At 44.6% G+C, this 15510-nt stretch overlaps 1 protein-coding gene across 5 annotated transcripts in view; it reads right to left on the bottom strand.

Moving 5' to 3' along the window:
• FERMT2 (FERM domain containing kindlin 2) overlaps positions 1-15510 on the bottom strand; it is a 61413-nt gene that overhangs the window by 16241 nt on the left and 29662 nt on the right. For 3 of the 5 annotated variants that reach the window (XM_077269766.1, XM_077269757.1, XM_077269790.1), the window contains exons 3-9: positions 15188-15421; positions 7990-8124; positions 7423-7455; positions 6962-7187; positions 6768-6870; positions 4833-4940; positions 45-179 (exon numbers count right to left, since the gene is read on the bottom strand). In XM_077269766.1, coding sequence (XP_077125881.1) covers positions 45-179; positions 4833-4940; positions 6768-6870; positions 6962-7187; positions 7423-7455; positions 7990-8124; positions 15188-15421 — 974 coding nt within the window. The remainder of the gene's footprint in view (positions 1-44; positions 180-4832; positions 4941-6767; positions 6871-6961; positions 7188-7422; positions 7456-7989; positions 8125-15187; positions 15422-15510) is intronic. The other 2 variants (XM_077269781.1, XM_077269774.1) reach the window with 1 other exon arrangement.

Raw genomic sequence — 15510 nt, forward strand, 5'->3', positions numbered from 1 at the left:
AAAAAGCCAGGTCTCAACGGCGCTGACCGAAGTACTGATTTTACCAAGATGGTTGACGTCTTTCCTCCCTCCAGGGTGATCTCCAGATCGGACAGAGCCGCATCGACCTCATCGACTTCTTTATCGCTGTTGTTATAATGGTTCTCTGACGACATCATGGACAGCTTGTTTATATGATACTGCAAGAAAAAGGACACGGCGACCGGGGTCAGCAGCTGCCAATGTATTACAGGGATGAATGTCTTCCTATGGATGTAGCAGTGCTGGGTTTGTTGTTAGGCACCACTTGTTAGTACCTCTACTACATATCCAGGCTGGTTTATCTCCAGCGTAGTGTACAAATAACGGCACATATACTCGGATGGACGACCATCACGGATGATGTCATCACACAACAGTGATGTCACTGAAGAGACAAGAGCAGTCCTGTCTGCCAGGATTCACTGCATGTCCAATGTTGGGATTGGTCATATCTACGGAGGGCAAAGCACGGATTACAGACGCCCCCGGCTTCGACACTGTCAGGTGATTATGAAGCATCGACAGCCTGTAGATCTGAGAGACGGACCGCACACTGATCTATGGCGGATCATGGGTGGTCCTCCCAATCCACCGACACAGCACTGCTACATCGCCACTTCTCCTGATGTTGTACTGAGCGCCGACCTCCCACCAGCCGCAGGATAGAAAATCCACAGAAATAATCCACCATCCTGTCCGAAAACAAGATATGCCCATCAGATCCTCAGCAGAAGGCAGCAATGTTGGGAGGAGTAGTCCTCTATTGTTTTACGGTCAGTCCAGTAAACAGAACACTACAACCTCCAACACAACCTGTATATACAGTATGATAGAACTACAACCCCCAATATGATCATAATGCAATTTCATGTATAGAGTGTAATATTCATGTCCAGTGGTTGGGTCATATTGGGGGTAGTAGTGTTCTAAATAAACAATAGAATTATATTATAGTTACACCCAATAGTCAGGTCCTGATGAGGGTTGTAGTGTTCTTTGTATTGAGTATTTTGCAATTGTGTTATGATTTTGCTGGGGGTTCTAGTGTCGTATGTATTGTGTATAATAAAACAGGCATATCCAGTGGTTGTTTATATTGGGGGTTGTAGTGCTCTATGTACAGAGTATAATAGAATTGTATTATGTTGGGGGTTGTAGTCTTATGTACAGAACTTATTAGAACTGTATTAGGATGATGTTGGGGGTTGTAGTGGCTTATGTATTGTGTATAATAATACGGTCATATCCATTGGTTGGTTCATATTGGGGGTTGTAGTGTTCTATATACAGAACGTATTCGAACTGCATTAGGATCATGTTGGGGGTTGTAGTAGTCCCTTCACAGGGAATAGTAGAATTGTATTATCGCCATGTTGGGGGTTGCAGTCTTATGTACAGAACGTATTAGAATGATGTTGGGGGTTGTAGTGAGTATAATAGACTGGTATTGTATTATAACCATGCAGACATTTTACAGGTTACCATTTCAAATTGTTTAAGTTGATGGACCCCCTGAACCCCCCCCATTTGTGGGGTCCGGCACATCTGCTCCTGTAGGATTACTCACTCGCTGTATGAGTCACGGCATCAAATGTCACCGACTACAGACCGTTAATGAACGTCTGTGAATCAGCAGCATGGCTGTCAGCGTCTGGAGCGGGAGAGCATGGCACGGGGGTCCGGATCACATTCCCAGACGCTGCGGGGACGACGAGTCCCGATATCGGAGCTCTGCAGGGACAACACTCCAGAGCCTCATTCACACTGGGAAGGAGCCACGCTCTCAGGAACACAAGGGCTGGGACATTAATGAGTCCTACAACGTCCGCTGTGAGCGGCTAATTACATGAATTAGGGGCCAGAGATGTGAGGAAACGACTCCACCCTGCGGCCCACTTATAAATAGCGCTGCCCCCTGACAGCTCCAGCAGCTGTGCAAGAAAAACAGATCCCCTTTCACATGTACAGAAACGACAACAGGAAACGCAGCCGCGTTCCCAGATCCGATGTCCGAGCCACAGAAATGTCTCCTCTGAGAAACCCTGCACAGACGAGCTGATTTCTAGCAGGTGAACAGCGTCCAGGTTAACCCCTTATTTACCACGGCCTTTTATTCTCCCCTGCAGTTTTCATACAAATCTGATCCCACTCATCCAGATTGGCATTTTGTACATCTGTTAATGAAGGAGAACAGATCCTCCAAATCCATGAGGAAGTGCCAAATCCATGAGGAGGGCCGCATCTTTTTAATCAATTTGGTACCACTGCTGTGCTCCATCGTCAGGGGCTGGCAGACATTTCTGCCCTAATTTACCCCACTTTTGTGCTGTAAATGATGCGTTTGTCAGGCACAATCAGCAACACCCTGCCAAAGTTTGCTCACTTTTGAAAAAAGCTGATGGGGCGGGCTAGGACTGCCGTAAAACTTTTGCACAGTCCCCAGTTACATAAAAAGTTTGTGACACTTTAAGTAGCCAGATTTCTGGCAAAATCTGCTCAACAAATCGTGACCTCAGTAATTCTTGAGTTGAGTCTAACTTCAGAAATCCCTGGTGATCACCTGTGATCGACCAGGGGAAAAGATCTGCCAGACATGCATTTTACCTGCAGTGGCCACTTGTGGGGAAATGTAGTATTACAGGCTTGTTATTTATATACAGGCCAAATAACATATTCCACAATTCAGTAGTGGAATGAAAGTTTTTTCTTTTGTCAAGATCTCTTAGCTCTGGCTCATAGATGGGGAAAATTTAAGAAATTTTCTATGCAGCGACAATACATTTTTAACAAGGAGAAGCCCTTAAACGTTGCTCAGCTTAGTGTTCCCATTTCTAGTATTGCCTTTAGTCTACCCACTAGGCACGGATATGTAAAGTCTCAGCCCCATGCTGTGGTCACTAGGGTACTCATCCGTCTACAGTCCCAACTACTGTCCGATGCAAGATCAGTGCAGCAACCTGCAGTTGTGGAACTACAACTCCTAGAATGCCCTGTGGCCATTTTTTTTTTTTTTTTTTTTAAAGGGTCCCTTTGCTCACTCTACTTTCACAACAGCCAGCGTGCAGCAGGTCGATCACTCCTCTAGCGGTGGCAGCTAAAAATGTAAAGAATGCACAGTAAACAGAAGAGGATCTGTACTAAAGAAACAGTGCAAAAGTTAGACACTGGGTTAGTATTAAACGGAAAAAATGTTTGCCTTAAAAATATAAATGTAGGAAAAAATAAAGTTCACGAACTACAAAATATTGTTTTTGTCAACAGAACAGTGTGAAAGATCTGCAGCGCTCAGCAAAGTCGCAGGAAGCGTCGTTATACCCAGAGCAGCGCTCAGCAAAGTCGCAGGAAGCGTCGTTATTCCCACAGAAGCGCTCAGCAAAGTCGCAGGAAGCGTCGTTATACCCAGAGCAGCGCTCAGCAATGACGCAGGAAGCGTCGTTATTCCCACAGAAGCGCTCAGCAAAGCCGCAGGAAGCGTCGTTATTCCCACAGAAGCGCTCAGCAAAGTCGCAGGAAGCGTCGTTATACCCAGAGCAGCGCTCAGCAAAGTCGCAGGAAGCGTCGTTATACCCAGAGCAGCGCTCAGCAAAGTCGCAGGAAGCGTCGTTATACCCAGAGCAGCGCTCAGCAATGACGCAGGAAGCGTCGTTATTCCCACAGAAGCGCTCAGCAAAGCCGCAGGAAGCGTCGTTATTCCCACAGAAGCGCTCAGCAAAGTCGCAGGAAGCGTCGTTATACCCAGAGCAGCGCTCAGCAAAGTCGCAGGAAGCGTCGTTATACCCAGAGCAGCGCTCAGCAAAGTCGCAGGAAGCGTCGTTCTACCCAGAGCAGCGCTCAGCAAAGTTGCAGGAAGCGTCGTTATTCCCACAGAAGCGCTCAGCAAAGTCGCAGGAAGCGTCGTTACGCCCACAGCAGCGCTCAGCAGAGTCCCAGGAAGCGTCGTTATGCCCAGAGCAGCGCTCAGCAAAGTCGCAGGAAGCGTCGTTATTCCCACAGAAGAACTCAGCAAAGTCACAGGAAGCGTTGTTATTCCCACAGAAGCGCTCAGCAAAGCAGGAAGCGTCGTTATACCCAGAGCAGCGCTCAGCAAAGTCACAGGAAGCGTCGTTATACCCAGAGCAGCACTCAGCAAAGTCGCAGGAAGCGTCGTTGTACCCAGAGCAGTGCTCAGCAAAGTTGCAGGAAGCGTCGTTATTCCCACAGAAGCGCTCAGCAAAGTCGCAGGAACCGTCGTTATGCCCAGAGCAGCGCTCAGCAGAGTCCCAGGAAGCGTCGTTATGCCCAGAGCAGCGCTCAGCAGAGTCCCAGGAAGCGTCGTTATGCCCAGACCAGAGCTCAGCAGAGTCCCAGGAAGCATCGTAATGCCCAGAGCAGAGCTCAGCAGAGACCCAGGAAGCAGCGTTATGCCCAGAGCAGCGCTCAGCAGAGTCCCAGGAAGCAGCGTTATGCCCAGAGCAGCGCTCAGCAGAGTCCCAGGAAGCAGCGTTATGCCCAGAGCAGCGCTCAGAAGAGTCCCAGGAAGCGTCGTTATGCCCAGAGCAGCGCTCAGCAGAGTCCCAGGAAGCATCGTTATGCCCAGAGCAGCGCTCAGTAGAGTCCCAGGAAGCATCGTTATGCCCAGAGCAGTGCTCTGATGTGCTGCGTACGCCCCGCCAGGAGCAGATCAGATACAGACCAGACAAAATAATACTACAACCAAAACCCATTGTCCCCTTCACAGAACGCAGAGGGGCGACAGGTCCTCGACACAAGGACTAAAAGAGGGAAAAAGAGGAAACCATAAGCTAGCCCGAGCCAAGCCCTGATCTACCCACCTGCAGAGCAGCGAACATCATCATCTCCTCCTCCGTGCACTCAATCTCCTCCAGCAGGATCGACCATTTTGCTTGTTCAAAGAGTTGGTTGATGCGGATGGCGTCATACTGCAACACACCAAGAGAAAATCAGGAAAAAAAAAAAAAAAAAAAGGAGGCAAAACCTATCCCCTAGGGAAAAAAAGAAAAATCTGCAATTTCAAAACCAGATCACTACTGTACATAAAAAAGGGAATTCGAGCTTTGGGGAGAGGCTCCTGCTGCAGCTAGATGCCTTATAGAGAGGGCTGAAAAAAGGGGGAGGGGTGGATGCAATATTGTGGGGTATATAGAAGAGCGATTGACATTATTACAGCTTTATCAGGATAAAGGACAAAAAAAAACAACACACACAATACCCAACCACAAGACAAATAGTAAGTTTAGACATGAAATCTGATGAAATCATGTACTCTGACATATGACCAAATCAAATATATAAAAAAAGGGCCTCCCATTGTCTCACCAAGACTATGAGGGACCCAGTCATTCAGATTGTGGATGTATCGATATCTGTTCCCTTTTGCACCAGTGTGTGGTGTCAGAGGGCATCAGTAAGATTTTTTTGCCGATGGACAGTAAATCGTGTATTGTAGCAGCGGTTCCTAGTTTGTGGTCGCACATATCCTGTAATGGACACTTCGCACATTCCTTGTCGCTCTGAGTCATTCCCTGACCACACTCTGATTACCTTTAGTCATAAATCGCCCTTAAGGATAAACGGTTTTTGTGGCATTTAAGAAGCAAATTCTCCATTGTGATGTCTATTTCCACAGTGGCATAACGAGAGTCCGATGGGCCCCGATGCAAAATTTGGACACTCCCCCATAAGTTCGTCAGATGTATGGACCTTTGTGTCATTATAAATCCTATAAAGACACACATTGCCCCTTGCCGCCATCATTGTGTAGAAATGTCCACCATTCTGGGCCCTTCCAGGTATATATTCTTCCTTCCTAATATACATGTCCCCCCATCCTCGTATGCAAGACCCCCCATCCTGGGCCCCTTCCTGATATACATGCACCCCCATTCTCGTACAGAAGTCCCCCCCCATCCTGGGCCTCTTGCTGGTACACATGTCCACCAGTCTCGTCTTCAAGTCCCCCATCCTGGGCCCCTTGCTGGTATACATGTCCCCAATCCTTTTATGCAAGACCCCCCCATCCTGGGCCCCTTCCTGATATACATGTCCCCCCATTCTCGTCTGCAAGACGCCCCATCCTGGGCCCCTTCCTGATATACATGTCCCCCGTTCTGATGCTGCATATAAACACCCCCCCCACATTCTACTACCCTTCGTCCGCTCCCACGATGTGCGGTGTCCTCTTCTATAGCTGGCACCTGACACAGGCGTGCCTGCTGTGGCGACACACGACGTCACTGCCAATGTGATGCCAATGCCTGACACCCCGAAGTCCACTTGCGGCCTCTGATTGGCTGGCAGCATGTATTGTGGTGCAGGATCACGGCGGGCCTTTGCACCACAGTACATTTCAGATGTCCCGACATGCACATAGCCCTCTGCGGCCGCGATCGTGAATCCACCATTCATACGTTCCAAAAAGATGTAAAAATTAAAGAAATGCCTCAGGGCACTACATCTGCTGGGACTTAATTTATCTTTCCAATTCTTCATGACTAATAACTAGAGTACACTGGATGAGCACTTGGGCCTTGTAGGGGGTTCTATAAGATCAGAAAATCATTGACATCATTTTCTGATAAACTCGGCACACTAGGAACTGGTTGTGATTGGGAATATCACACGCAGCCTACAAAGATGGTGCAGTTTCTACAAAAACAAATATTCTTTCCACCTCTTACAACCCCTTTAAGTTTATTTTTGATTACCAGAGAAGATTTAGCCCCATGACTGGTCAGGCGTGGAATTACCTTAGGATTCAAATCAAAGAAGCTGTGATACTTGAATCGCAGAAGTAAAGCCTCATTTTCTTTGACATCTTGTTCCATGAGAGATCGCGAGGAGTCTAGCCAGCTGAGGAGGAAGAGGAGGAGGAGGAAATGACATTTATTAAACAGTAAAATAATAAAAATTCTAAAACAAAAAACAATAAACAACCTCTTACCCCTGATTAATTTTGGCTTTGTCAAGAAGGGTTTGGGGCTTGTACAATTTAGCCAGGATATCTGGAGACGTGATTGGTTGGCTGACAGCCAGGATGCCAGGGTTGCCCTCTGATAAGGCACTATCGCCGAACCATGCTGAAGTGGGTGAAAGAGGGCTGCCGTCACGGGAGTCATACGTCGGGGTCATGGTTTTACTATATAAGCCAGGGCTAGAGTATATGCTTCCTAAAAAAAAAAAAGAAAAAAAAAAAAAAAAAAAGGGAAGCAGAAAGAAAGTGATTTATACATTTTATTTTCTTTCTGTAAATATTATTGTAAACAAAAAAGAAAAAAAAAATGGTCACAACACAAGTCATGTCCTGCATGCTACACGAGCCAGCAAAATTAAATACAAAAAGGTGGGAAAACAAAAGGGAAGAAGACCGGAGCGGAGACACCGAGGCAGAGAGAATGCGCTCACCTTTCACCGGCCCGATGTAAAGAACATCATTTCCTATAGAAAGAAGTGGAAAAGGAAATAAAAAGAAAAAAAGAAAAAAAAAAAAAAAGAGGAAATGAGAAAGCCAGAGAGTGAAGAATAGGAGGAAAGTGCTCAGTCAGCAGAATAGATGGGTATCTATAAAATCTCTAGGTTATCTTGGGGAGGGAAGGATTGGGCATGTTGAATTTCAATATGCCTAATGCTTTTGATCTCAAGGCATCATTCTTTTAAGGCTATAACCAGGGGAGGATATATCATTGATGCAACCGACCAGGAGCCCAGGAGGTGGCGGGAGAACGTGCACCATGATGAGCTATTGGGCTGCAAAGGTTCCATATATTGTTCCTGCACAGGGGCCTCTCCTGTCTGGGTCCACCAGTGACTATAACCAAGGCATGAGAATGTAGCCTAGGCATATCACATCCACAGAACCTTAGAGAAAGGATATAACGGAGAACCTAGGCACAAAGATATAACCTAGGTATAAGATGGTCGTACAGGTAGACAAGGCTGCCATTAGATTATCGCTTCCTGTCCCATACTGACCAGTCCCAGGTGTTAAAGGGCCATCTAGTTCCAGAATGTTCTCTTCGGTTTGATTATCTTCAATCTTTTTCTTTTTTTTCTTTGTTGGATCTCGTGGTTTCCGAAGAAGTGAAAGTTCCTCCGGGTGTCGGATATCTGCAAGAAAGTAAAATTATTAACTAAAAAATTCTAACGTTGTCACCTAGCTTTTCCCAGAATAAATACAACTGTGAAATGGCCAAATCAAAAAAGAAGCAGTCTCCGCTCTGGACAGCTCTGTTTTACTATAATAATTCAAGGAGCAGCTTTTCTTGTAACTCTGCTTTGCGATGTTCCTCTGTTATTCCTCCTGGAAATGGATCAATTAATTGATAATTGGATTACCATTATCAGCACAATTTGACAACCACAGGACCAATATGACCAGTTTACTCCAGATTAATCACTTCTGTTATCCCTCCCTCTTGTTAAATCTTCTGGAAAGGTTTTTAACAAAAGATGCTCCAGAATGGTTATTTTTCGGAGAATACCTATATTTACTGCCATGAATTCTAACAGAAGAGGAAGAGGAATCTCGTTGGGGGTAAATGCCCTTTAGGATTCTCTGGCTTTTTCTCCGGCTGCTGAACCACACGTGTATTTTGTAACTCATCGCTGATTGAGAAATCACATTTTAAGAGCCGGGTCACTGGCCATAAAGACAGACTTAAAAAGTTATGTATTAAAACTGGCAGCAAAACGGAATTTATCTTTTTTTTTTTTTTTTTGCCTAGCCTTGAAAAGACAGGCAGACAAACAGCCTTTTAAGGGGAAAGACAGTTTTGCCTGCAATTATGCAATATTTGACAGATGAAAGAACAAAGATTTTAAAAAGCAAAAGAGTGAGACGGTAGCTGAGGACTGGGGGGCACAGACACGACCATTGCTGGAGCTCCGGGCTTAGTCTGTGCCTTGGGTTGTATGATCATGAAACAATGTGACACATTCCAATCAGAGCTCGTGCATGTCAATGGCATCTCCTCGTTCTGCTTCATGTGCTAATTGGGCCAAAGCTGTAGCACAAGTCACTTTCTGAGCCGTCCCTGGCGCAATGAAGAAACGAGGGACTGGCACGATGAAGAAACGAGGGACTGGCACGATGAAGAAACGAGGGACTGGCACGATGAAGAAACGAGGGATGATGCATCACTGGGTTCAAAAACAACTAACAGGCAAAATATAAAAAGTGTATTTGTTCTCCCGCTGTTTGCATGGGTTTCTCTCAGTACTTAAATTTCCTCCCACATTCCAAAAATTCACTGAAAAGGTCAGTGGGCATTAATTGTAGGGACTGAGCACAATATTTGTGCTGCGCTGTGGAATATGTTGGTGCTTTTCCATGTTAACACAATGTTACCCCCTGAGCTGTCCCTAATATATAGGGAAGGGTAAACCTACCAAATGTCGGCTAACAGAACATATTGGATAGATGGCATGGAGTAACGCAAAACTGAAGGATCAGACTACACAGATTGCTCATAGTCTTATCAGGGTAACAGTTTGTCATAACTGCTCTAAACACAACATGGCAGCGGCTATTTAATCCAATTATATGTAAATTACTGCATTATTTATGGGTGCATGGAAGCAAAATATAAGTTTTTACAAAAGTATACACACTCTTGCAGCTTTGACTGTTGGCTATAGATAAGGTAGTAGTAGGTAGTTGGGCAGACATTGGCCATCTCTCCTGATCCCCCATATAGATGTAAGCGGGGCTTGGCTGTGTTTTCAAAGAGTGAGCGGGGTCTTGTATGGCTTATCAGCTGTGGAAACAAAACATGTCCGATCCTTCTTTCCACCAACAGATGGGCGTCCTGGCCCACCCCCCATACACATTAGATGATTGGATGGTCCTGCAGATATCATGACAATTTACCATGTACAGGGAACTTGACGCAATGGAGATATGGTGCTGGATGAGGACCGGGTGGAGGGGAGATACCATGACCAGGTCAGGTTGTATACAGATCATGGAAACCTGACAGACCCACACATTTATAACTGGGACTATTGAAAGCAAAAAGTCCAAGTCCAAAGCAGTGATTCTACAAAACCGATGCAGCACAGAAGAAGTCTCCAACCAGATTTGCAAAAGTCTCTATTGCTGCATGATATACACAAGGATGAATAAAATAAGCACAATATAAAGCTTGGAGATCCTGCGCTTGGCATTGGGGGCAGTGATAAGGAAACACTTGTGTGTGGGCACTTCCTATCATGCAGTAGGAACTTATATAAGCCGGTCATGTATCCGGTTACGAGCTTTGAAGTCCCTGGCAGCTGTAGGAGGGGGTGAAGCTGCTAAATCTGTTGTGTGACTGAGGTTCAAAGACTGCACCCTCCTCCCACCCAGACAGATACATACGCTCTGTGCAGTGTGTGGCCAGGGGGGCAGTAACTCTGGACCCCAATGTTTTGCCTGCCATAACAGTAATGTCCCCCTATTAGCCATCATGGCATGCAATTACTGCAGAGTATAAACATCCTGCAAAAGCAAATTCTCACACTTTTTAAAATGAAGCCCCACTCAATTGAGAAGACCACTTAACGTCCTGCCGTTAAGGTCCATATTGCGGTCTTCATTAAACAACAACCATTTAATTATAGTCATATTGGAAATCCAGCTTTCCAAGAAACAGATTAAGTGATACACTTTGTAATGTGGATGGTGGTAGATCAGAGATTTGTATTGTTCTCCTAGCCGACTGTATCAGGAGTCACCTTCTCCTGGAGATCACAAGCCAAAGCTTCCGCAGGATGGATCAATTAAAGAAAGATCACCTTGGCCGGGGTGTACTGTGTTCTGCCTGCTAATTAGATTTATAAGGAAGAAATCCCACTGGGATCCATCTGCAATATAAACAGATGTAACAGCAAGAAAGTAGCAACATGGTGTAACTGGAGAAGCCTCAACACAAGAAGACACATTGTAACAAGAGCTCAGTATGTCAGGGAACATCCTCCTCCTCCCCAATAACAAAAAATGACCCAAAATACCCATCTGGTTGAGGTTTAGGAATATGTACCCAAAGTTCCCTAACCCTTTACATGCCATGAAGAACTGAAGGATGGTAGTAACGGAGAAGGAACATTGTGAACTTAGACTATTTTCTATCACTACGTGGTGTTCTCTTCCACCTTCTCTAAAGGTGTCCCAGTAACCCAGGTATTTTCCTAAAATTAAAAACACGTAGTGGATATTCAGCTGTGGATCTAAGCGTGAAAAGTCCATTGGGCATTATAGCAGCAGTGTTATCAGGGAGGTCTTATGACATCTCACACACACCGGCCATTGCCTCACACTGTGGATTGACAATATGTACATTTTTGCTGCAGATATCACCAATATAAGGAGGAAACTGTAGCAAAATGGGTTTGTTCCATTGCAGAAATGTTATGTGCCTTCGAGACAAATATGTTTTGGTGTGGGAGGAAACCAATGCAAAACCCATTGATTTCCAAGCAAAGGCCACCTCCACCATTCTCAGAATTGAAGAATCTTAGGACCCCCCCCCCCCAGTGATAAGTCCTGAAGTGCTTCTGGAAATTCCCTTTACATTTTTGGTACATTTATTACATTGCAGCTAAACAAAAACATTTTTTTAAAGTATAAGAGGTGAACTAATCTTAGACCATGTAAGGGAGGAAAAATAGATTGCAAATGCAGATAAGCAGATTATTAAATATTACTGTACCTCTGTGTCAATCAAGAAACTCAAAATTTTCTCCCGTTTTGCATTTTTCATCATACGTGTAAAGAGAATAAGTATCTGCCCCCTCCACCTCCCCGAATATAAACACACTTGAGATTATTGCATTGACTCCCGGAGAAGTGGAATGTGCGGCCGATGAAAGTGTCACTTGGTGCCTGTAGGGAACAATCTCCTCTCTATCGGCTGACCTTTCCCTGTCCCTATAACAATCACAGTCTGTAAGGGATTTACATTCTTACAGTTCTCACTAAGAGGGGGCTCGTCACATCTCACAAAGTGACCACTATGATGCCCATCATCCGCACAGACATTCCACACAATTAGCTACATAGAAACTCACTAAAAATGCTCCTTTCAGCAGAGAGCAATCAATACAAGGCATGAACTAATCGCTGAGCATTGAGGAAGGATGGGGGGGGGGGGTGAAATAGCATTTTTTTGTTAATGAAATTACAGCCTCTCCATCTTTTAATACAACGATTTACATCAGGATTTTCTTAATGTCCCACATAAGTGAAGGTTGAGTCACTATATACTTTCATCACTCATTTCAATTTCATAAACTTTTATCATTAACACAAATAAAAATAAAATTAAGTCTAGATAGATTTGGAAACAATAACTGCAGAGGATGAGCCATTGGGACTTTCACATTTACTATAGAAGCAACTTTGTAATTCAAGGATCACAGGACTGTCTTCTCTCCATCTGAGAAAATTGGTCAAATTATGTTAATCTGGATGGGATAAGATTTTCTTGGGGGAAAAAAAAAAAAGAAGCCTGACGTGCACATCCCCATAGAATAACGTGGGCATGAGTGCTTTGTATCAAAACCTCAGCACTCGTGTGCATGAGCCCTTACAATAAGAAAACACAAAGGATCAAAAATTCTCACTATAGTCAGACCTCCCAGGCCCTGTGGAAACTGCTGGGTTATGGTCAGTAAATGGATCTAAGCGCATACTTCCTATATATTGAGACAAAGCTAAAGGGGAAGCATTTATGCAGATTTTATCCTAGTGCCATATTTTTCAAAGTGTCAGGGCAGTAAAGCATGGCAGGAGGCCTGCAAGAAATTCAAAGAAACTTGTTTCAAGGTAATTTGCTTTGCAAAATATATTCACCTTATGTATCTGTATCATTCACTTTCTAGATGCTACAATCACTCACATCTACCGGTCTTACATACTCTGTGTACTCTACCCATATCAGCCCCTCTCTCCTCCTATGTACAGCTCACAAGCTCTTTTCACAATCTTAAACTGCACTGATTCATTCACTCCTACCATACAAGACAAGAGACGCTCTCACAAATCACTCAACCATCTGCTCACGCTCTCTATTCTCCTTCTCCTAGTCGCAGGAGCTCGCCTACCCCTGGCTCTTCTTGTACTAGAAAGTTTAAGAAACTCTGCAAATCCCTCATTAATATTCCTTGCATGCCTTCTGTCTCTTAACTGCACCCTCTGGAACACACGGTCAGCCAGTAACAACCTCTCCTACATTCATTACATTTTCCTTTCAAATTCCCTTAGCCTTCTGACTCTTCCTGAAACATGGATCCAGCAGTCCGATGCCACTGCTGCTGCCCTCTCATATGGTGGCCTAAATGTTTCAGAGACCAGGTGGAGGTATTGGTCTGCTCCTCTTATCAAAAAGTACTTTCAGGTTATCCCCCGGTACCCTCACTTAACTTCCCTTCTTTTGGAGGTACATGCTATCACACTCTACCAGCCCTTCTTCTTGTGAATGGCGGTTGTGTATCATCCTCTGGGCCCCTTCAGTAAATTCCTGGGTCACTTTGCCACTTAGGTCCCACAGTTCCTATCCTGTGACATCCCCACCCTCATCATGGGGGACCAACATCCCCATTGGTGATCCCCCTCACTTTTTATTTCCAACTTCCTCCCTCTGCCTTTCACAGCTTACTAACGCTCCTACGCATGAAGACAGGAATACGCTGGACCCGGAATTCTCCCAGCTCTGCTCAATGCATGACTTTACTAACTCCCCTTTCCCACTCTCTGACCACAACCTTCTTTCTTTGTCAAGAACTGTAACCCCACTCAGGATACCCTCACTTACCACACTTATGGTAATATAAGTGCCATTAATACCCAGAAACTAACGAAGAATGTGCAGTCATCGTTGGCCCCAATCTCCTCCCTCTTATGTCCTGACTTTGCACTGAAACATTATAATGAAACACTGCATTGTTCCCTGGAAGAAGCTGCACAGCGTACACATAAAATAGCTCAGTACAGACTGACAATCCTGCAAACACGTTTTCTCAAGCAGTGTTCCAGGTGTGCCCAACATTTGTGGAGAAAATCCAATCTAGACAAAGATTTCATCCATTATAAGTTTATGCTTAAAACATACAACTCTGCCCTTCACCTTTCCAAACACACACCTCCGTCACCTCACTATCCAACAATCCTAAACGACTATTTGACACTTTTCATTCTCTCCTCAATCCAAAAGTGCAGGCCCCAACCTCCAACCTCAGCACTGATGATCTGGCCAATTATTTCAAAGAAAAGAATTGACCATATCCGACAGGAAATTTTCTCCAAATCTTGATGTACAATAACAAATTGTATTGTGGTACCGTGTTAGCCAGAAAAATCGATGTGAATACTTTTCTGCCCAATGATGACAGAAGTATTCTAGGAGTGATACCTTTATTGGCCAACCAGAAAATAATATGTTTGCAAGCTTTCAGAGCACAGAGGCTCCTTCTTCAGGCAAGATTACAAATAGATATTTGTAATCTTGCCTGAAGGAGCCTCTGTGCTCTGAAAGCTTGCAAACATATTATTTTCTGGTTGGCCAATAAAGGTATCACTCCTAGAATACTTCTATCTCCAAATCTTCTAATGCCATGCATTCTCTTCTCTCCCGCAATGCATCTTGTCCACTTTCTGTCTTTGAACCGCTCACTGAAGTAGTAGTAAAAAGGCTCCTTGCATCTTCTCGCCCTACTACCTGCAGTAGTGACCCTATTCCCTCACATCTCCTTTAGTCCCTTTCCCTGGCTGCCACCAATCACCTAGCTAAAATATTTAATCTCTCATCTGTCATCTTTCCCCTCCTCATTTAAACAAACCATCATACATCAATTAATTAAACAATATGTATGTATGTATGTATGTATGTATGTATGTATGTATGTATGTATGTATGTATGTATGTATGTATGTATGTATATTTGGACATTACATTAGAAGATGGCATTACTGGAAAATGCTGTAACAAAACACAAGCCCTGAACTACAGCCTGAGGTCACAAGATTTCCCCATCAGGAAGACACAATCTGTGCACACTGATGTGAAACATTCAACAGCTCCATGAGACCTGGCTCTATCCCCCTGTTGACATGATGCCAGTCGTACACAGCCCCTTGCTAACATATATTCTCCCATTTGAACAGCTGGAAGCCCAATTGGCTTTTATAACTTACTGAATGTCTTGCAAATGTCGGAGACGGCTTTGAAGACCCGGTCAGAGAAGTTGACCTTCACCTTGACGTATTTCATGTTTGGAAGCTGCAGTCGGAGCAGTTTGTGCTGAGGGGTGAACTGGAGTTTGGCATCTGCTTGGATGCCATATTTGTCTAGGGTCCAATGAGTCTTCAGCAGCCATGTTTTTTTCTTCTCCCACCACAAGGCGTGATCAGACCAGTCCTTCTTTACATCTGAAAAGGGAACAAAAATAAGAAATTTGATCAGTTTTCTAAATTGTATAAAGAGAAGGCGAACTAAAGATGTCCTTATATAATATATG

Source organism: Ranitomeya variabilis, chromosome 1, assembly GCF_051348905.1.
Source record: "Ranitomeya variabilis isolate aRanVar5 chromosome 1, aRanVar5.hap1, whole genome shotgun sequence".
NCBI lineage: Eukaryota > Metazoa > Chordata > Amphibia > Anura > Dendrobatidae > Ranitomeya > Ranitomeya variabilis.